This window comes from Antennarius striatus, chromosome 14, assembly GCF_040054535.1.
Source record: "Antennarius striatus isolate MH-2024 chromosome 14, ASM4005453v1, whole genome shotgun sequence".
In the NCBI taxonomy this organism is placed as follows: domain Eukaryota; kingdom Metazoa; phylum Chordata; class Actinopteri; order Lophiiformes; family Antennariidae; genus Antennarius; species Antennarius striatus.
The window spans coordinates 17,125,385-17,146,638 of NC_090789.1; the positions used below are offsets into that span (position 1 = coordinate 17,125,385).

At 39.5% G+C, this 21,254-nt stretch overlaps 1 protein-coding gene across 4 annotated transcripts; it reads right to left on the reverse strand.

Annotated features, from left to right (window-relative positions):
* Positions 1–85: 85 nt before the first annotated feature.
* sfpq (splicing factor proline/glutamine-rich) lies at positions 86–21,028 on the reverse strand. 4 transcript variants are annotated; one of them, XR_011037998.1, is made up of 13 exons: positions 20,251–21,028; positions 19,244–19,432; positions 18,263–18,564; positions 17,288–17,383; positions 16,741–16,937; positions 16,540–16,624; positions 16,230–16,341; positions 16,080–16,128; positions 15,230–15,268; positions 14,910–15,016; positions 910–955; positions 351–451; positions 86–192 (listed from the first exon to the last, which is right to left on the reverse strand). XR_011037998.1 is itself a non-coding variant. In XM_068333489.1 (11 exons), the coding sequence occupies exons 1-11, from the start codon at positions 20,887–20,889 to the stop codon at positions 11,788–11,790; spliced, it is 1,926 nt and encodes a 641-aa protein (XP_068189590.1). In that variant the 5' UTR covers positions 20,890–21,027; the 3' UTR covers positions 9,938–11,787. The 4 variants fall into 4 exon arrangements, 2 of the variants coding, with proteins under 2 accessions (XP_068189590.1, XP_068189591.1); XR_011037999.1 differs by lacking the exon at positions 15,230–15,268 and having other exon boundaries at positions 20,251–21,027; XM_068333489.1 differs by lacking the exons at positions 86–192; positions 351–451; positions 910–955 and adding an exon at positions 9,938–11,898 and having other exon boundaries at positions 20,251–21,027.
* Positions 21,029–21,254: the final 226 nt, after the last annotated feature.

The following is a 21,254-nucleotide window of genomic DNA, read 5'->3' on the forward strand; positions in this document are numbered from 1 at the left end:
AATTGGTCTCAATATTGTTAATTTAAATATATTACTGTTTTTTTTCTCTGACAATCTTCACTGTAATAAAAACAAAGCGAGAACCTCATGTTTACGCCATTTATTATTTAAGCTTATGACCAAGAACAAAGCTTCCTCTGGACTCCAAGCCTGCCCTCTGCTGGTTGTCTCCCTGCACTGCATCTTCTACACCTGCAGAAAGAACATAAGTTATTTCTCAGGATATTCATTTAAAATACATTCATAACAACTTGTAAAATTCAAACCACTGTTTAACAGAATTAGTTTTCTAGAGTTAAAGGCCATTTTTTAAAAGCTATTTTGTAAACCATTCATGTTTGGATAATAACCTGCAGGAGAACAAGCGTTGAAGTCATCGTAACATCACCACAGCGCTGGTGCTGAATCTTCTGCAGCTCTAGCATTATAGTCACACCAGTGTTTATTTCACCTAACAAGAACAGAAGAAGTGCAGCCGTTAGTGAACTTCCTTCATGAACGTACAGATTCAAACGAGCAGTTTCAACATTTACTCATCCTCCACTGGTGACAATTAAGGCTGAATTAAACATGGTGCGGAGATACAAATTTAAATTACACCAAGATATATAACTCTTAATAAATATTTCATATTTTGGCACACTGATCAAACATTGATCAATTTTAACACATTGATCAAACCAAATTCAAATCAAGTAAGACAAACCTCTACGTTGCTCAAACATGGCTTACCAGGGGAGGTGATGGGTAAATGTATTGATTCTATACGATATTTAGCTCCTTGAATGCTACTGCATTTGAGAAGTCACACTTCTCAAAAAACAGATTCATCTCTTCTGATGTACAAAAAAAATTTTTTCCCCCTATTCATTATGCTTTTGTTGCCTTTTACCAGTGAGAGGCTCTTACCAGGGTTCAACATCACAGCTTTTCAGTCTCCAACTCCTTGAGGCTCCTGTGGCAAGAAACAAACAATGAGAGCCTGGTAGTGAACTAGTCACCATCATCAGCTTCACAACACCATTACTGTTGAGTTTACCACCTTGACAAGATGATATGACAACACGAACATCTATGTGTGTGTGTGTGTGTGTGTGTGTGCGTGTGTGTGTGTTGTTTGCAGTGGGAGTTGGAGACCCAAAAGAAAAGCCTTGTTTTAAATATGAATGTAGGTTATGGTGTTACAGTGTGAACATGCTTCAAAAGTAACCAACGCCATGTGTGTTAATGTGTTCATATGTTGTATTAATTGTGAAATTGCATTAATATACAGTACACAGGTTTATAAAGGCATCTCAGCACCCTGAAGTTGATTCTTTATTTACTAGATGCACAGAGGATCAGATATTCAAGACAAGGTTTGAATGTGGTGCAATCCTTGGAGAAGGTAATTGTTTTAAAGCCAAGTGAAACTGGACTTCAAAGTGACACATCAGGGGTGTTGCTGGAAAGAAATAAAAATAGAAAAAAGAAACACAGCTGAGAGCTGCCTCAATACTTTGTGCAGAAGTAGACCTGGTCCTTTTCTATAGTTTTACAGACTTTGGGCAGCGCCCTTTTAGATGAGGCCATTAAAGGCCAAAAAGGATATTCTGGCATCACACTCAGGACATATTGATATTGGCCAATCATAACTGAGGATTTGTAAGGATATCGTTCACAGTGCAGATAGACAGATCTGGACAGCCTCCAGTGCCAAGACTAAACACAGTAATAATTGTACAGTCCAGGCAGAACCGGGACCCTGTACAGGTATGAAACAACTCCTACATACAACAAAGAGCAATGTGTCACAGCCCCAAAGAACTTTCTCAAAATGGTTTGTGGGTCACTGGTACAACAAGTTGTTCAAGTTCAACAGGAAGAACAAAACTTAAATTTTAATTAGAAGTCGCAAGGAGAGAAGGAAAAGAGAGCAAGAGTCAAGTTTTTCTTACAAGAACTATATCTTGGCTTTCCTCCTCAGATATTATAAGTAATGCACCTTCAAGTCTAGATTACTGCAGAAAGTTTGAAACCAGAAACGATGATGCTTTGAATGTAGGACGCTTGGTGTTGTCACAGACTCAAACGGTTACCTCCTAAACCTTGTATCAGCTGAATGGGCGTAGCATAGGACGACACAGCAGTGTCTGGGTTGGTAAGATCTACAACTGTCAGCAAGTGTGCAACATTTTGTTATTCACGTCACAACATAAATGGATCATTACACTCTATTAGGTGTACATGTTATGAAGCGGATTGTTAGAGGTCAGTTGACAGAATAGTTATGAACATAAGGAAATTATTTGTGTTGATTTTACTTTCAAATGCAGTTTGATAGTTTCATAAAAATTGCATAATTGTTTATCTTTATCTTGACATTATATCAGCAGTTTTTATAATTAGACAAGGGGAAGCTGGTTATTAGGGTATCAAAGTATAAGTTGAGCAAAATGGTCTACTGGTGTGGGGTGCTAAATTAGCATATTAGCATCTGATTCAACTACTGGCAGTTCAGATATACAGTAATCCCTCACTTATTTGCGCTTCAAGATGCACGGCCTCACTACATTGCAGCCTTTTAGTTGGTCGTCACATGATACCATATGTGTATGCTATTGGCTGACAGCATTCTTGTGTGCGCTGCGTTCTGAGACTAGCGGAACGCAGCGCACTTCTGTGTATTTTGTAATTAACTTCTTGAATACAAAAATGTTTTAAACAGTCTATAAGAGTGTGGGAAAGACAATACATATAAAAGGTGTTTTAATATCAGTATGGGGAGGGTAATTTAAACATTTAAACAAATGTTTAAATTACCGTAAATAGTTTGTTGCTAAATCGCTGAATTTCATTTTCTGCTGGTGGTCCTGGAACTTTACTGTACACATGGAAGAAAACTTTCAAGCGCTCAATGTACCTATCAGTGTGGAGATGTTCATCACTGGATAACTTGGAATGAGGTCAGTGTGAAGTAGTATATATGGTGCATCATTTTATTATGTAAGTGGAGTTTTTGAATGTTAAATGGACATCAAGTTGTAACGCATGGAAGAGGAGAATCCCACTGAATCTAATAGTCTCTCTTTGATACCGGTTTAAACGCTACAGAGCTATGATTTGAGGAAATATATTTATTTACGTGCATTGTCAAATTACATGTGGCTTGTTAAATAACCGTTTTCATTCCATGCAAGCACATCTGTTCTAATTCACTAGTGTAGTCATTGTTTCAAATTTTAAATGCACAGAAACATGCACAAAGTGAAAAACTAACAACTCCTGAAATGAGTCATATTTCAAATTAAAAATATTGAAGGAGGGTACGTCTCAGGTTTGGTACAAGAATCAGGCTACAGGTAAACTGCACCAACCACTGGGCTACAAACAGGACATCTAATTTTCAATAATCCCACCCAGAGCAACCCAAGCATGAAGTGACATGTTTGACTTCAATCTGCAGACAGCCCCACCCAGTAGCACAAAACATCCCATTTGGCACCAGACAGAGGGTGTCAGAGGTAGTATGACCGTTACCAGGGTAAATACAGTGTCCACACAATCTCTGAGAAACAAGATGTAAAACATTTAGTTTGAATGATTTTATCCATTTGCAACGGTTCAGAGATCAACAACGGACCTCCTGGAGTTTTTGGGGTTTTCTGGCGGGATTGCTGTCATTAAAACCAGTGTTACCATAGAGGGCTGTGAAGAAATGAGCTGAACAACACATTTGTTTGTGTTGTTTCCACTGTCAGTTCTACAGTGGTTGCAAGCTGTTCATAATCTGGAGTATATTATGGTTCAATGAATATATCGCCGTTTAAGCAACCAGATAACACTGGCTTGCCAATCCACGTTACTTTTGAAACAATTACAGGTTTCAAATCAATTATGGAACTTAACTGAGCACGATGTTGCTTCACAAATGAAAAGCGGGCGGAGGGTAACTGAATGTTATACAGACTTTTCTCCAATGTGATATCAGGGCAGAGGTATGGAAGTAGTGAGGAGAAGATGGGAGAGAAACGATAGTCGGTGAAGCTGAACCACTTGATCAAGGCCAAAAAGACCCTGGTGTGGTCAGGGAACAGCAGCGACTCATGAACACTAATCTGCCAAGTGAACCTTCCACAAGAGTAATTATAGCAGTTGTGGGACTCTTTAGTTTCATATAATTTTATATTTTGTGTGGAAATCTTTTTTTATTAGAATTTTTTTAGGTTTGAATTAACCAGATAACCAAAGATTTTATTTTCTGTAGCTTCTTCTTGTCAAGTGAAGTGTGGGATGTGCAGTGTTTGAAGTGCTTTACGTGGAAACCAACAACCAAAAATGATGCATGCTCTACCACCAGAATGAACCGATCAATTTGCTAAAGACAACAAATCTCAACATTTAAAGATGTCAAAGAGGACTGGCAGGGAGACTACTTAAAAGCTTTCTTACAGGATTTTAAAGCAGAAAATGCCACCCCCATGGGATGGTCTTTTATCCCATTTATCATTGTTGCACACAACCTGCCTATTTCCACTGCCAAGTTGCTTTTGTATCAGGTAAGAAAGAAAGACTAAACTGATTGGAGACAAATGAAATTACTTGTACATATGTACAAGATTTAGGCTGCAGAGTGCATATTTATTTCATTTTGCTTTAATATTCTAAGCAATACCAGAAAAAAAACATGATACTCCTCTCATGGCTTACAGTCTTACATTGAAACATTTTGTTCATCTTTAGTTAGAAAGTAATGAAGCAATACCCAGTGACTCAGTTGTATGTAGTTTCTAGTACTACAACCACACACGCACACGCTGCATTGGAAATAACACTTTTCCACATCCACACACACAAAGGTGAAACAGATCTGCACTGTGATACAATTCTTTCCAAGTGTGATGCCAGAAGCCCTTTAAAGGTCACTGTCCAGTGACGCGGTATAAGAGAGGAGTTAAGTTAATGTACAACTATGGATCTTGTATGGTAAACATGGATGGGACACTTACCTTACTCGTTCAGCTGATCTGTGTAAGCATACCTCTGGCTGCAGTGCAAACAAGTCCAGGCTTTACTGTCCACTGACTTCTGCAGAACTACTCATCGTCAATGTAACCCAACAGCAGAGAAGAGCCTGTACTGTGGACAGGGGCAGCCCGTCTTTGACAAGCTAGCTGACAGCAGCTAACGCACCTCTCATTTACCCAGTGACATGAAGCATGCACACCATCACACAGGCAGAACACAGCATCCTCTCTTCAACCAGACGGTGCATGGGGCTTCCTGCCTCATGTAGGTTGCCAATGACATTGGTGAGGTGTACTAGTACAGGTTCTGTCATTAGCTTATTGGTTAAGAATAGTTCGCAAAACAAGTATGGATGGGGTGAAGTGTAGATAGTAAAATCATGGAACCTTCAAAGAACAATAATATAACTTTTGTTTCAATCTTAGTATTAACAATGCAAAGTCAAATTGTGTCACATAACAGTTGTGATCAGTATCTTAATACATTTTTCCAGAAGGTAATCACCAAGTCCAATTAGAGGCAAACCTACTGTTGTCCTTGTGATTTAAGTACATGCAAATGTTTTTTGTTTGATGATAAAGAGCCTAAGAATGTCAGTGAGAAAAGGTTCCACTTTATTTAAAGCAAACTAGGGGAAGTAATTGTACTCAATATCTGCTCAGAGCTCTGAATGGGTGCCAGCGCTCATCAATTTACCATTTTATATATTTTCAGGATAATTTTCTAGTAATTTTATATTTGAATTAACGCCGGAAAACATCAATTGTTTATATCAAGCTGCTTTGTTGATTTTTTTTTCTCGCCCCCGTTCCCATGACAGCTGCTGAAATTCTACAAATGACACCTGCAATTACTGTCGTGTGCATAAAATATCCATGCCGCAAAACAGCATGCAACTAATCTGTTTACTCAAAAGTAACAGCATGACATTTTTTAATTTAACCAATTTTTTACATTAAAAGTTCATTAGGGCCACAGCAACTCATGTCATGTTTTAAGCAGACTACATGAACAGCCCTCTGGCTAGACAAACTTTACACTAAAATATAGTATATAAGTTTAGTGAGATAGCTCCTGTCTGTTTGCAGCAGTAGCTGCACGGGGCAAGCAGGTTGTTATCCGTGTTCTACCGTTTATTTCACCTCATACTAAAACAAAGAAATCTTACCGAGAGGATTTGTAGATTACTAGTATTTTAATGTACTTGACAGTTACATTTTTGTCAGAATTTGCTCACAGTCATTGTCAAAAAATTTATAAATTTGGTATTTAAAAAAAGTAAATCAGTTTGTGTAATGGCAATATAAGACCTCTCAGTACAAACCTTATTATGTAGCTACTTTGTAGTCCACATGTGTCAAAGTCAAGGCCCACGGGCCAAATGTGACCCTTCACATGATTTTATGTGGCCCACGAGAGCAATAAAGTGTCTAAAAATATAAAGATGTTTTTTTCTGTGCAACTAATGTTTACGACTTAGATTACATCGAGTTCCATTTAGTTCCATTTTAAAGTTATATCTGGCCTTTTGAGGACAGCCATTATGTTGATGGCCCTTGGTGAAAATGAGTTTGACACCCTTTGTACTGTGTGCGTGGAGAAATCTTCAAAATCAGGATGCAGCAATATTGAGTACTGAAAAAAAAGTGCTGCTGGTGCATCCTTACTTGAAACAAACCTTGATTATGAACTTCTTGTCAGTACCTCAGTGCCAAAGTTTGGTTTCCATTTGAGTCTAATAGTGAAAAGAGAAAGTGTTCCGAAACAGGACGCTAGATCTCGTAACGCAGAAAGTTCAATCTTGTGTGTTGGTAAGACATATTCAAAACTATCTTCCACATGAGCACGCCAGTTGTATAGATGGAACCATTCACATAATAAATCTGTGTAAATGCTGCTTTCATTGTCAAAAACTGGTTCCATTTGTTCCTCATGGCCGATCTGGTTACATAAAAAACAAAGCAATTCCAAAAGAAGCTACAGACTTTCGAGTTTCTTGGTGTGGAAAGTTCCTTCTCATACTCCACCACCTTCTAAGATGGCCAAACCTGTTAAAGAAAAAGAAATTGTACACAAAACCAAGACACAGATACAACATTAGAAGTTCTAAACGTTTCACTTCCTTGGACTCAACAAAAGCTTGTACTTCTAATGTGGAAGCTGGGCAGCTCGCTTGGGATCATTCTTGATCCTGTTTAACATTTATTCGCTATCAAGTCATTATTTAATATAAGTTTCTGTAAAGCATTCCATTATTATGGAATTTTGCTGGTGTTGTATTTACCCTTCTGTTTAAAATTGAGCAAATATCTCATCTTTCAAATTCGAGTACATTAACTGTCACTGACTTGACTAATTTGTTTTGTCTGATACGATTTTCAAGCTAGCATTAAACAAGTAACTCCAAGAGAATTTTGTCGAAATAAGTTCAAGTTAAATGAATAAGAAAAGGACAAATCCATGGATAGGCCAAGAATTTAAGGCCAACGTAACTCTAGAAATAGTAGCTTTCATTTAGAAATCTATTAAACCTGGAAAACTCTAAATCTTGGGAAAGGTTAACAAAAATCTAGTTTAAAGTTGCCTTCCAGTTTGCACTTGGAGGTCAGGACTGTGGCCTGATAACTTATCCACCAGCATCCAAAAACAACCTGAATAAATTGGTTCCACACTGAAGTGAAATTTTCTGTTACGAAAGATACACGACCAGCAAACACCAATCTGGTGGTGTGGACAACAGACGACCCTTCCACAGACTTCCATCCTCAAAAGAATAATATTTTACATACGTAAAGCACGTCTTCAGTAAAATATATCAGTGTAATATACTATATTTTCTAATATTCAAACAATGTAACTTCTTATCATTCAAGAAACATTTTTAGAAATGGTTATGTAGATTTTCTGTAATGGTTGGCGTAGTCGGGCAAGAGGAATATATAAAACTACTTCACATCAGCTTCATTTTCTTGCGGTCTATTCATAATTACTCCTTCATAGGGTGCACTTTCAATCCTAGTATTTCCTCCATTGTGCAAGTGTTGAGTTTGTCTTCACTTAAGCATTTCTGAATCCACGCTATACAGCCACAAAATTTTCCGAAATCCACAATCTTTAAAGACGATCAAACCTGTTAAAAAAAGTAACACAAACACACGTAACATTGTAGATGAACACTCAATAATTTCGAATCATGTTACCAAATTCCATCAAGTATCACCATCCTGTGTTTTGCAGCCATTCCGGGTGTTGGACTCCGAGATGCCACATCACGAGGGAAGATTTCTTGGGTAGTTTTTACAAGTTAGTTAAAAAAATTTTTAGTTATTGCACTTTTTTAGACTGTGGACAAGAGGAGAGTATATAATTTAAAGATTATTTTCTCATTCTGATTCAGAGACTTTCTTTGCCTATATGACAAATGGAGAAAATAAACTTATGGGATGCAGTGAAGACACTGAGTTACAGGTTCAAACTTTGTCCAAGCAAACCACTTGACATTATAAAAAGACGATTGTTATCAATGATACTAAAACGTTATGCATAATGGGGAATCTCCTGGAAAGTAGTGGGGAATCTTCTGGAAAACTCAAGTAATGTAATACTTTCAGTGGTTCAGAGAATGTCAGTCAAGCTAGAGTCAAGATAAATGAAATAAGTATGCTCCATCACAAAAACGCAGTCAATTATGCAAGTTAAAAATCCAAAGCTGTTTAAATGAATCCACTGAATTAAAGAAAGTTTCTTTAAGACGTTTCGCATCTCATCCAAGAGGCTTCTTCAGTTCTCGTGGCGGCCAGTTTTGACCCAGCTTATGAACACTGAGGTGTTGTCAGTGGTATTCACATTCAACGACCATAGTAGAAACCCATCTGGCTCCTCAACAATGTTTGGTGGGGGTGCCACGGGGTGTCGTTGAAGTAAGTTTCACCGAGCCTTTGCATACTAATGAGGGTCACGAAACACATCACCTGGGTTAATCTGCTGAGTAGTTTTCAAAACTGATTAGCACTGACGACACCTCACAGGGACCAAGGCTGGGACAAGACCAGCCACCACAAGAACTGAAGAAGCCTCTTGGATGAGAGGCAAAATGTCTTCAAGAAACTTTCTTAAAATCCAGTGGATTCATTCAGACAGCTTTAGATAACCATGACCTGGATAACTGAGAACCTACACAGACATACAGTTAAAAATAAATGCAAGAATACTTACACTCAACTGTAAAGCCCATCTCCTCCCACCACACAACTTTGAAAAATGCTTGCTGCGGCAAGCCAGAATCTGTTTGATTCCAAGTGATGCCAAGCCAAAACTGGTACTGACTGACGATCAGTGTGGAGAGGTCGGCAGAGTAACTATATGAATGTTGCTTGTACAACACAACAACTCCTTTCATATCGGAGTAATGTCAAAAACTGAAATTAATAGGTTGACATCTTTACATAGAAGACATTTTAGCAGTTTTTACAGTTGAGTTGTGATCCATGGTCCAAATGTCAACAAAAGGGAATCCCATCATTGAAGTTGCAAGCACACACTGGGTATGACTCAATTGCTTTGAATCCAGTGAGACCAAACATTATGTTGGTTTTTGTGTGGGTTATTAAAGAGCAGGTAACCTGGGACAAGTCAAACTTTAGTTAAATAAAAAGACAATACTGCGGTCTCAAATTACCACGAGGGGAAAAAAAGGCCTGCCCACAGAACAAAGCATCCTTAGATCTTCCGTGAATCAAGTGGTATATCTATCACCAAGGAAATGCAATATATACTGAAGTTTAATTTAGAAGGTAAACTTTACCATCGAAATGGTAGAATATCTTGTCAGTAACAAAATGGAACAGACACATGTCCACTGCAATACACACCAAGATTATCAGAACTAAATGCCTGGACACAAAATTGTATGTCCGGAACTTTGTGCTTTTTAAAGGTACGCTTTGTTAAGAAGAATTCTCCTAATCCTTGTTCAGTGTGCCTTGACGTGACTTTACTGTCATGTAGCTTTACCACTTCAGTATTTTTGAATCATATGAAGAGTAAAGACATCAACAACCAATGAATTTCTGATGGTTATCATGCAGTACAACTAACCCCACTGCTAGTCTTGGACAGTCAAATTTTGTCATGACACAACATGGAAAGTCATTGGAGTCACTAAAATATTGGCAATTCCAGTAAGCTGTTTGGAAATGTCAGTAAAGACTAACTGTACTCCTATCCCATGAACTCAGGTGAATTCTGCTGGACCAAAAAAATATCCCAACCCTGAATGAGGCAACGTTTACATGCAAGTTTGTGTTAATCTGATATTTTTCAAGGAGCAGGTAGGGACAGACCCAGGTCTAATATAGGTCAACTCATTCAGTTGCCTTCTAGAAACATCTTTTGTGGTTATTTAAGAAAATTTCCGGTTAGCTCCGCTTGTGTGAATAGAACTAGGCAAGAATGACGTCAACTTCTTTTTAATGTATGTATATTAGGGATATTACAGGCAGATCTGCTTTCCTAGCTGATACAAACATCACACCTTATAGTGCAAAGTCAGTATCTCCGTAATGAAGCTAAAAGCTTACTGATGTTCAATGAACACATGTTGTCAAATACAAAAAATGATTAAACATAATCAGCTTTGGCAGAAACTGGGGTTATGAATATCTCAATCTCTGAGAAACAATCTTGCTAGTATGACAATCATTATTGGAATGAACAACATTGTACTGCATGTAAACGTCGTTAATAACCTCAGTCTTTCAACACGGACTGTAAGTCAGTGGCAGATTGAGTCTTATGAGAAAAGTGTTGTGATAAAAGCTACTCACAATCACAGACTACATACCACAGGCTTTCTTAAAGGCTCTATGTGTCATATTTCTGGTTTCCTGAAGCATGACTGTAGAATCAACTTCAAAAAAACCCCAACACTGAACATTAATGTGTTTGTTTTGTCTAAAATAATGAAAATCTTCAACAAAAAAAAAAATGTTTTCCCTCAGCACAGTACGTATCATAGTGTAGAAATCTATATTTAAGTCTTTTGACTAAACGGTGGATGCTGTCCAGTCTATTTGCAGATACTGATGTGCTGCTGCTCCAACCAAATAACAAAATTAATTCTTGCTTTATAAAACAACTCATTTTTTATTGCACCTTTTTTTGTTCATACGTCTTTGTAAAAAATGAAGATGTGCCATGTCACATTTTCTGTAAGTATATGGTTCAGCCAGACCCACCGCTCTACACAAACCACTGAAGATCAGGAATGTGAAAAATAACACATAGACCCTTTAAGACCTAATGTGGTACAGCCATCTATTATTTCATTGGTGCAACCAGTAGTTGGGCAAAAATTGCCCTCTGAAAGCACTGTACCTTGCAAGTTTAGGAATAAATATTAAAGGTTTGACCTTATAGAACCAATGTCTCTTTATTATATAACACATGCTTGAACTCCAAATGTATGGCAGAAAACACAGCTCTAGAAAGGTTGAGAAAAATGTTACAATTATCACTTCACGGCGACTCACAGAGCATAATACATCTAGAAAAGAAAATCATACACGGGTCAGAAATAACTGACAGACCACATGAGGGTGACTTCTACTTCTATACTAATGACAGTACAAAGTAAAAAATGAAAATATTGACGTTTTTCATAAAAAGGAGTAAATTGTCAGGCTAAAACGTAGCAACAATTTAAACTTAAATACAAGGAATTCACGCTTGGTGGGAAAAATCTATACAAGTGGTGCTGCAGAGAGCATCATAGAGCAGTGCTTAAAAACGAGGTTTCTTAGAAGGACCATCAAACTCTTCACGGACCCTGCCATACCCGGCGTTACCAGGACCCATTCCCCTGGGACCACCTTGGGCAAAGCGCTCGTTGCACTGTAGGGGTCAATTTGATGGGGGAGGCAGAAAGGAATATGAGGTGTGGGGTATGGGGTGTGTCCAGCACACACAGTTCATGTCCATGTGAAGTGTATGGCAATAGGGGTGTCATGTTTGATATCGTGAGCAGATTTAAAACACAACCAGCAGGAGACACATCCGAAGAAACCGTTCGTTCCAATATGAAGGTCCACAGGTGCCACAGGTTACATACGGAAAAGGAAGAAAGGGTAATGCTTTTATTAGTCAGTGCCTACGTAGTAAGGTCTCTCCATTGCATGCCAAGACTACCCTTTTGTCTTTAAATTGTTATCAAGTCTAACTCATCAGATTAAATTTTTACACAGCCATTTAATGATGCAAAACATAACTTAACCTCTAATTGGAGGTATTTTTCATGTTTCCTTGGAAACTACCAAACAATGTAGGGCTGTTAATTTTCTGAATGACTTGACTGACTTGTGCCTGACATAACAGCACCTCTCATGACACTGCAATGTAGAAAAAACTAAGTGTTGCCATGATCGGTGGTACTTTGATTGTACCAGAAATTTAAGTTATATATTGGGCAACTTAGGAAAAATTAAATGAATACATTGCAAGACATTAACCATAACTGTTTATCAAAGAAGATTAACTTGCTGATCAATATGCAGTTTAGATGGCAACTCAGACAAGCCCTATGAAAACAGAAGGGTGTCAGTGAGTAAATTCCAAACTTCCAACAGAGAATGATCTAAGCACATGCCTTAAGTTGAACATTATGGTCATTACAGAACATGTGTCACGCAGTACAAAGAATAGGATAGGTACAGGGTTTTGAGATGAATCTACCCAACACTCTAGTAAATTAAACAGTGCTTTATACTCAAGTTAAAGAATAAAACCCACAATGTGTCAAGCTACACATTTCACAAGTTCAGGAAAGGTGAAACTGATCATTGCCAACGACCGTGCATCACAGACCACATTCATCTACTTGAAAAAGAAAACTCTGAACTTTAGCTTTCCACACTGACCATGACATTAGGTGGTGTGTGAACATGATATACTGGATTATGGCTCAAGCAGTCTTTAAAGTCACTTCCAATTCACTTGAGATGGTATCTTAAGGTGTGGTAATCAGTGCTTGGTACATGGTAATCAGCAGAGCCCCAACTTAATTACTTGTATGGTATAGGATATAAAGCAATTCACTGTTCTGGATGACGGTGCCAGAAAATGTATTTTTATCTAGCACGCAAAAAAGAGCTGTACTCATTCTGCTTCACCAACAACAACATCAGCGTCTATTGTACGTCATATAGGAACTACTGATAAGCAACTCATGTCAAAACACTTCAGAAACCTTAGCTATTCCATTAACGGTGGATGTTGAATTGAAAACATAAATCCAGGTACGTCATTATTTTTTCACTCAAATGCTACAAATGTAGGGCTGGGTAAAAAAAACTTTCACACTGGCACTGTCCAAATTACTTTAGTAATCGAAAGTAATGAAAATGCTTTGTCTGCACATAAGCCAGCTGCTTAATGACTTACCGAACTTAATACTGCACATTAGCCTGCCAAGACCACTAAAAGAAAACAGCAAAACAAATGTGTGGTCAAGACATACTGGCCTACTGTATCAAAGTTCAAAGTCATTCTCACCTTAAACTATGGACATGGATAACCAGACAGCAAGCATGTTGCTCTCATTTAAACAAGGGAAATATATGTCAAACTAACACCATTTATGATTGTCAGACCAGACCTACTGTATATTTTGGATTTGTGAAACCAATGAAATGTCAGTCTGCTACTATTCTCCGAAGCCACACCCATCATCGTTTATTTATAAGACAGAACAGATTCTGTTTCTGATTGGACGACCTGCTGTATTTGGTCACGATATGTATGGTATGGTACACATAATTTTTTTTTCATTTTAGTCCAGTCATACAATATTTAAGTTTTCTCATTCAGAGAGAGTAATTGTAGTAAAATACAAAATGTCTCTTTGAAATTGATTTAACAAAATTAGATATAAAAAAAAAAGTTACTCAAGCTTGTGTCGGAGTACTAGTGCCAAAGTTTTTTTTTAGCAATACCCAGCCCCCTAGAAAAGCCCACAAGTTTTATTAAACAAAATTTCACAGCAACTTGGAACCATTTTACCAAGAAACGTGTTCCAGTCCAAAATGCTGACACACTCAGCCACTGCCATTTTCAACTCACTTAACATTTGTATCACAATTCTTCAAGAACCATAGAGCATAGTCCAGTACTTGCCAACACCATCAACAGATAAAAAGCTTTACCTGCCCCTATCAGAAAATCTTGACGTAATACAGTTCTTTTTACTCATGGCTCCACCATCAGCCTGCACTAAAAAAATATAAATGTTCGGTATCAAAAAAGAAGCTGCTAATGAAAAAAAGTTGTTGGTTCAAATGAAGAACTGCAAAGTGACCACATGTCTCCTACTGGTTTATAGCACAAAAAGAGTTCACACAGGATTTCACACTACAACAAAAAACAGTCTTCACATCTGAGAACAGATGTGAAGACTGTGCCAATCATTTATCAATAAATAGAAAAGTTACAGTGCTGTTTTGCTTTCAATGAAGAAAAAGTGCTGTCCAGCTCGAATGGGACAGGGCTTGCAGGAACAGAACTCTGTTTTAACAATGATGGGAATAACAAAGCCACAGAAGTCTGTACTCTAGTCATAAAATAATTTATTTTACTTTAGTGCAAGCTGATGGTTTCAAAGCAGGAGAACAGCAGGGCTCAAGTGAAGCTAACTAAGGCCACCGCCGAAACCTTGTTAGGCAAGCAATATCTGTTACATTCAACAACCAGCAGGCCATCTGAAAACAGATGGCAACACAAATCTTCTTTTCTGATCTTACTTGACCAGCCAGTGTCTTTGTTTAATATCAGCTGGGAGTCTCTCCAACAAAAAGGAAAGACAAACACTGACTACATTAACTACTGATCTTATAAAGAGTAGGATACATTACCATTTCGTTGCCCATCAAGCCTGCTGAAGAAGGTCCCATTCCTTGCTGTCCCTCAAAGCCTAGTCCACCCATAGCAAACTTCTGGTTAGCTGCACCAAAAGGCATATCTAAAAGAAACATGGCAACAACGTCAAATACAAACACTGCCTTTGAAGGACAACTCTGAGCGCAAAACCAATTTGTTTACTGTAGACCACCAATTTCCAGACAAAGTCTAAAAAACCACATGACCTCGCAAGTGAAGACACCTCTCACGAGCTTTTGCCATTTCAAGTATAATAACTTAATTCAGGTTTCCTCATCTTTCTTAGCCCAATTACCTTTCCAGTTAAAAGCACCGTTCTTCATGAAGAATCCTCCTAACAAAAGCAAGCAGTAATAAGGAAATTTAGTGTTTTACTCTTGATATGATTGACATGACACTTTTTTGAGAGACCTCTCTGCAAACCCAGCTCCAGGACAGGTTGGACTCTGTGGATCCAACCTCTCTGTTGGATTACTGTGTTCCAGCAATAATAGTTTGTATCTAGGAGCCTCTGTGTTTTGCCTCTCTGAAAGCATCATATTGCTGCAAAGATATTGTAAACATCAAGATATCAAACAACTTATCTGATCACCAGTGTCATTGTTTTTGTAGGTTTGGGTGGAGTGAGTTTTTAGCTCTGTATTTGTTTATGTATAGTTGTATAGATACAAGCAAAGGATATTTAGTAATCGAAGTACTTGGATTATTTAAGGAAGGGCCACGGGCCCACTGTGACTGAAATAACGCCGTTTCAGTAAATTTGATTCAGGTTTTAAGTTTTACAAATATTTTTAAAAATTAGAGCATATGCATATTCTACATGCTCTTGCCACTGCAAAAGCGTACTTTGATATAAAAATATTTAACTGCAAAGCAAAGTGTAAAGCACCAGTCATACACTGACAAACTGTTCAACATAGGGAAAAAAAGCCCTTTATAACAGGTTCTTGGAAGACTGATCATTCCTGCACCACCAGAATAGCAGTTTTGATTTTCTAAAGATGTTAAAGTTTAGTTATGCAAGACTGTAAGGTCCTGATGAAAGGAGTTGTGCTTTGTGTAGTATCCGCCATTAGTGACCCTTTCTCTTCACCAATAGATACAAGTCAGTCACTGAACAATGGAATTAGGGAAAACAAACTCACCGCCCATGCCCAAAGATCCAGCAGCAGACATTCTCATTTCTCGGTCCCTCTTTAAAACAAACATGAAACCAAGTCAACATTAACACATTGTTCACTTCATGGCATTTCAGTGTAGATTAGTGTCATATTGTAAAGCTAGGTCTGGCTCACATCCATGAAGTTGCCCATCCTGTAGTTTTCCTCACGCTGGCGGCGCATCTGCTCTTCCATCTCTCTCTTCCGAAGCATCTCTTCCTCCCGCCTGCGACGCTCTTCTTCCTGTCTGTACACATCGATGAAAATATAAATCTACTCTGGTCCAAAATTAGCAAGAACATCTACAACTTTTGATTAAACGTGAATACACACATAATGACACAAACTGAACAATGCAGTCATTGACAGTAAGTAATGAGTGACCTATGTCAGATTAGATTATAATTCACCTCAAACAGTTTGGAATGCAAAACATCTCCAGTACCTGAGCTGCATCTCCTTCCTCTTTTGCATCTCCTGACTGTGCAACTCCTCCATGCGTCTCAGTTCCTCTTGACGTCTCAGCAGATCTGTGAAGATACAAAAAACAAATAGCTTCAACTATAGCACATGGATCAGTGCTTGTTTATTTTCTCCTCATGTATTAAAAAGCAGGACAAAAAGCATCTAACTGGTACAGGCTTGCCTTGTCGGAGTAGGTTGGCCTGATGCTCATGGTATGCATCCTCCATTTCGCTCTCCAGCTTCTCACGAGCTTCAGCCATGTTCTTTTCCACCTGCTGTCTCTGCTGCTTCTCCATTTCATCAAGGGACTTCCAGCGCTTGGAGTACTCAAACTCAAATGTGCCTGGACGAGCAAAGCGGGGAGGTTCCTCACGCTCTCTGAAGATAAAATCAATAGAACCAACATGTTCTATTAAGAGAGCTGCATACGCACCAGATAAAGTCCTGATCTGCCAAAGACCTTTCCATGATAAATTCAAAAATTTACCAGCCACTCCCCTTCCACCTTAATGGATTTGCACAGATTTACAACACAGGACATTTTTTTCTTCTTTTTTTTCCACCCAGAATGTCAAACCCCCCATACTCATGTTACGCCATCTGATGCTAAAATAAACAGCGAACTGACCAGAGATTACTGGCAACATTTAAAAAAACCAGACACCTTAACCAAGTCAAATTCAAAGTAGCGCTGCTTGAAGCTAAAATGAAAACAGTAATATGCTTACGCTTGATATCTGGGGTTCTTCTGTGCCAGTTTCTCTGGAAGACCATCTTCATCATCAAACTGCTCCAGAGGCTCAACAACAACAGGCCGGGGTGACCTAAACGTGTTGAAACGAACCCAAAAAAAAAAATATAGGCAATGGTTACAAACAATCCCTTGTATAAATGAATAAACGTTTAGTACTTTCAGTTGTGACAAACTGCTCAGGCATCTTGTGGGATTTGTATTTCCAGTGATAACCCCAGATTCCAATTAAATTAAACGGTGCAGGCTGGAACACTTTGCTGTTTGGGGACGAGTACGAGACAGAAGTACAATAGCACCTACTGGCACATGTTGATGCTGTTGATCGAAGTTAAGCGAAAACATTATAATGATTTTAAGAGCTTCCAACTGTTACCATTTTTAATTTCAGACAGGAGCCTCATCTGGACCATCCACTGATCCTTAATCGTGGTTCTCAATACAGCTATTTACCTCTATTTTGACTGGACAGCTCGGATGACCAAATAACGACATTGGTCATGCATTACTTGCTTGTCTCCCCAAGTTATGCTAAAATTTTTGCATGAAAGTCTTTACTTCTATGAGGATGTAAACACAATATTACCAGCAGAAAAATTATTTTACAGCGTGTAACAGAAAGTATTTGATCAGTCAGTCCCACGCCTGCACTTAAAATCATGCCCACTTAATGGAATCTAATTAAACATTGATCATTGTTGATAAAATTCAGCTCCTTCTCCTCTAAAGAGTAAATTCTGTTGTTTTATCTCTGTATACAGTCACAGAAATCATTATAATGAGTAACAGCTTTCAACTCAATTCCGCCTATTCCCTAAACAGCATCTCATTCCAAAAGACATTGAAGCATTCCATCAGTTGTGCTGGCATTTCAGTGGCAACTTATCACACAAATGTCTAAACCCAGACCAAAAGACTAATTGCACCAGCCCTTATTACAAACGGCACTTACGAAGTGAGAAGAAAGACGCCCTCGTTGCATCGATCAAGAGCCTTTCTGGCAGCGGGTTTGGAGGCAAACTCCACAATGCCCTTGCCCGTGGAGCGCCCACGATCATCCACAATAACAACAGCCCTCTCAACCATCCCGAACTGTGAGAAAGCCTCTTCCAGGAGCTCGTTGGAAACAAAAGGAGACAGATTCTTCACAGACAGTGCTGCAGAGTGTGTGGCAAACCGCACACGGAGTGGTCTGCCTTTCATGGGGGTGTCGTCCAACTCAGCCTTTGCTATTTCTGCAAGAGCACGAGACTCCTGCAAAAAAAAACAACAACAGATAAGGAATATTACAGGACTTGATCAGGGGAATTTCCCACAATGCTATGATGAGAACGAGTTACTGACAAATGCAGGCTTCCTAAAACTGGAACTACAGGGCTTTAAGAAGTCTGGAACGATTTCCAACTTTAGCTCCATAACAACACACAACATTGCAATTATGTTAATTTTTTTTTTTTTTTTAATTTTATATACTGGTTTGATCCCCGAAGGGAAATTAAGACAGCACACTCTAGCTACTGATTACAAACGCATGCATACATGTGAGTACAGGCCCCTGTATCACACACACACACACACACACACACACACACACACAAGGGGGCCTGTAGGCATGCAGGGGAGGTAGAGTGGCAGGCAGCTCCTTCTTGGTGCGCCTCAAATGAGCAATTTTTTTTGTAAAGGGGACGGCACCTTGCTCAAGGGTGCCTCGGCAGTGCTCCGGAGATGAGCTGACACCTCCCACTGTCAGCTCACCTCCGGGTATATTTTGGGGGGGGCGGGAGCGGGAATCGAACCGCCGATCTTGAATCATAGGACGACCTGCTCTACCGCCCGCTTTACCACTGAGCCACTGCCGCCCTTTTTTTATATTGTTTTTTTTGTTTGTTTTTTGTTAATGTTTTTTTGTTAATGTAAGAATGAAATGTCATACCAAACGAATGAATCCAAATCCTTTGCCTTTGTTGATGAAGACCTCACTTGGCTCTCCATATTTGGCAAACAGCTTCTTGAAATCCTCCTCTGTAATGTCGTTGGGCAGGTTACCGATGAACAGACGACACCGCTGTGTGTACGTCTTCTCTCCGGGCTTCAGTAGCATGGACAGTGTGGCCTTGAATTCCTGTTTAGTTACAAAATATAAATCAGAACTCTTTTATGCCCCTGAACTATTAATATTAATACACAATTCGATCACAAAGGGGTTTGTTCTTTGCAAGTCATTGATATCATACCACCGACTTAAAGACAGTTACTTTATAGGCAGTGTGTTCACAGTATAACCGAACTGTCACACACAAGTCTAGGAAAAAAATAACGGGATACGTGCATGGCAGACATTTTTTAATGTTCAGGAATAGTTATTCAATCAGTAAACTTCACCGTCTCCCTCCGATTCTCCATCCTCTGTTCCGTACGGATCAGAGCTGTTGTCCTGTTTACTGTAGGGAAGTATCTACAGTATGTAAACCAATTTGTCTTAATTGCCAATTAAATTTAAACGTAACGTTACCGGTTCGGGAACTATTTTTTTTTTAAATTCTAATCGGTTTAGGAAAGTCAATTCATAGGTGGAACGTAAAACCATAAACGTTATAATACCGTTTCTGTTTGGAACGAACTAAATGGAACACAAAAATCTGGCTCGAAGCACTGCTGAGGGGATAAAAGACAAGATGGCGGCCAGCTAGGAAGACTAGAATAAAGAGCGCCCGTTTTTAGTCACCGCTTGTACCGCAAAAATAAGCAGCGGGCGATTGACTCACAGATATACAAGGCAGTCATAGAACACAATCACGGACACTCCGCCCCACGGACGACGAAAATCACAGAATCGAGCGCACCTTGAACAAAACAGAAATGGCTAACTTAGCTTGCGAAGACAATGCCTATCGACGCCATCCACCACATTAACGGTAAATCACAGAAAATATGAAAAACCTTCGTCTCGCTCCCGTCTGAATCGGCTGCAGCTCTGTTTGTGGCCGTTTGGCCCGACTCCTCTCGCTCCCGTTGGGGCTTCGGTCCGGATGGTGCGGCTCTCTGGCCCTGATGAGGCCCTGTCTTCTGGCCTTGCTGAGGCGTTGACTTCGGGTTTGAGTGCTGAGGCTGCTTCGGCTTCTGAGCGTTGTTCGCATTGCCAGTTAGTGACTTCAACTGCTGGTTTTGGTTCTGGTTCTTGTTCGGCTGGTTTGGCTGGGGGGATGGGACAGTTTTGGACACAGGAGACTGAATTTTGGGCTGAGGAGAAGCGTTGGTCGGGTTCCGTTGTTGCTGCTCCTGCTGCTGCTGCATTGGGCCCTTCATGGTGAGAGCAGGCCCAGGACTCGGTGGAGGGATGATCGGAAGCTGCTGGTTCTGTTGAGGCTTCTGTGGACTGACAGAGACTCCGTGGTTCGGGGGTCTGTTGAAGTTGTTGTTTGCACCCCTCCGATTTTGGTTCTGATTCTGGAAAGGGTGATTCCTGACGTTCGGGTTTCCCATTATTCCCCCCCGCATCGGGCCGCCAGCTCCACCGCCTCTTCGTGCCTGGAAGTTATTCATTCCAATGCCGCCGCGATTATTGTTGAATCGAGACATTGATCCTTGAATGAACGTACACTTCAATTACTTAAAGATTACAGATTTAGATTTAAAACTGCTTCCCGTCGGTACGCTGGTCGAGCTTCTGAAAAATGGCGACTGTCGGCTTCAAATTTTTTTCTCTGGATGGCTAAATTACTAAGGGCAGTAACGTGAAGGAAAGGCCCGCCCTCCTCTACAGCTGATTGGTTTATATTTGTTACCGTTATTGACGGTTGGTCTAATTTAGAGATGAGGGCCTATGATTGGTTTAGAGTCATACGAGAGGAAGCCAATCAAAGGAACACATACCGTTCTGGATTGTGGGTCATGGCGTCGCCGTAGTACGATTGGAAAGTCGCCTCCATTCCAGTTAAAGCCAA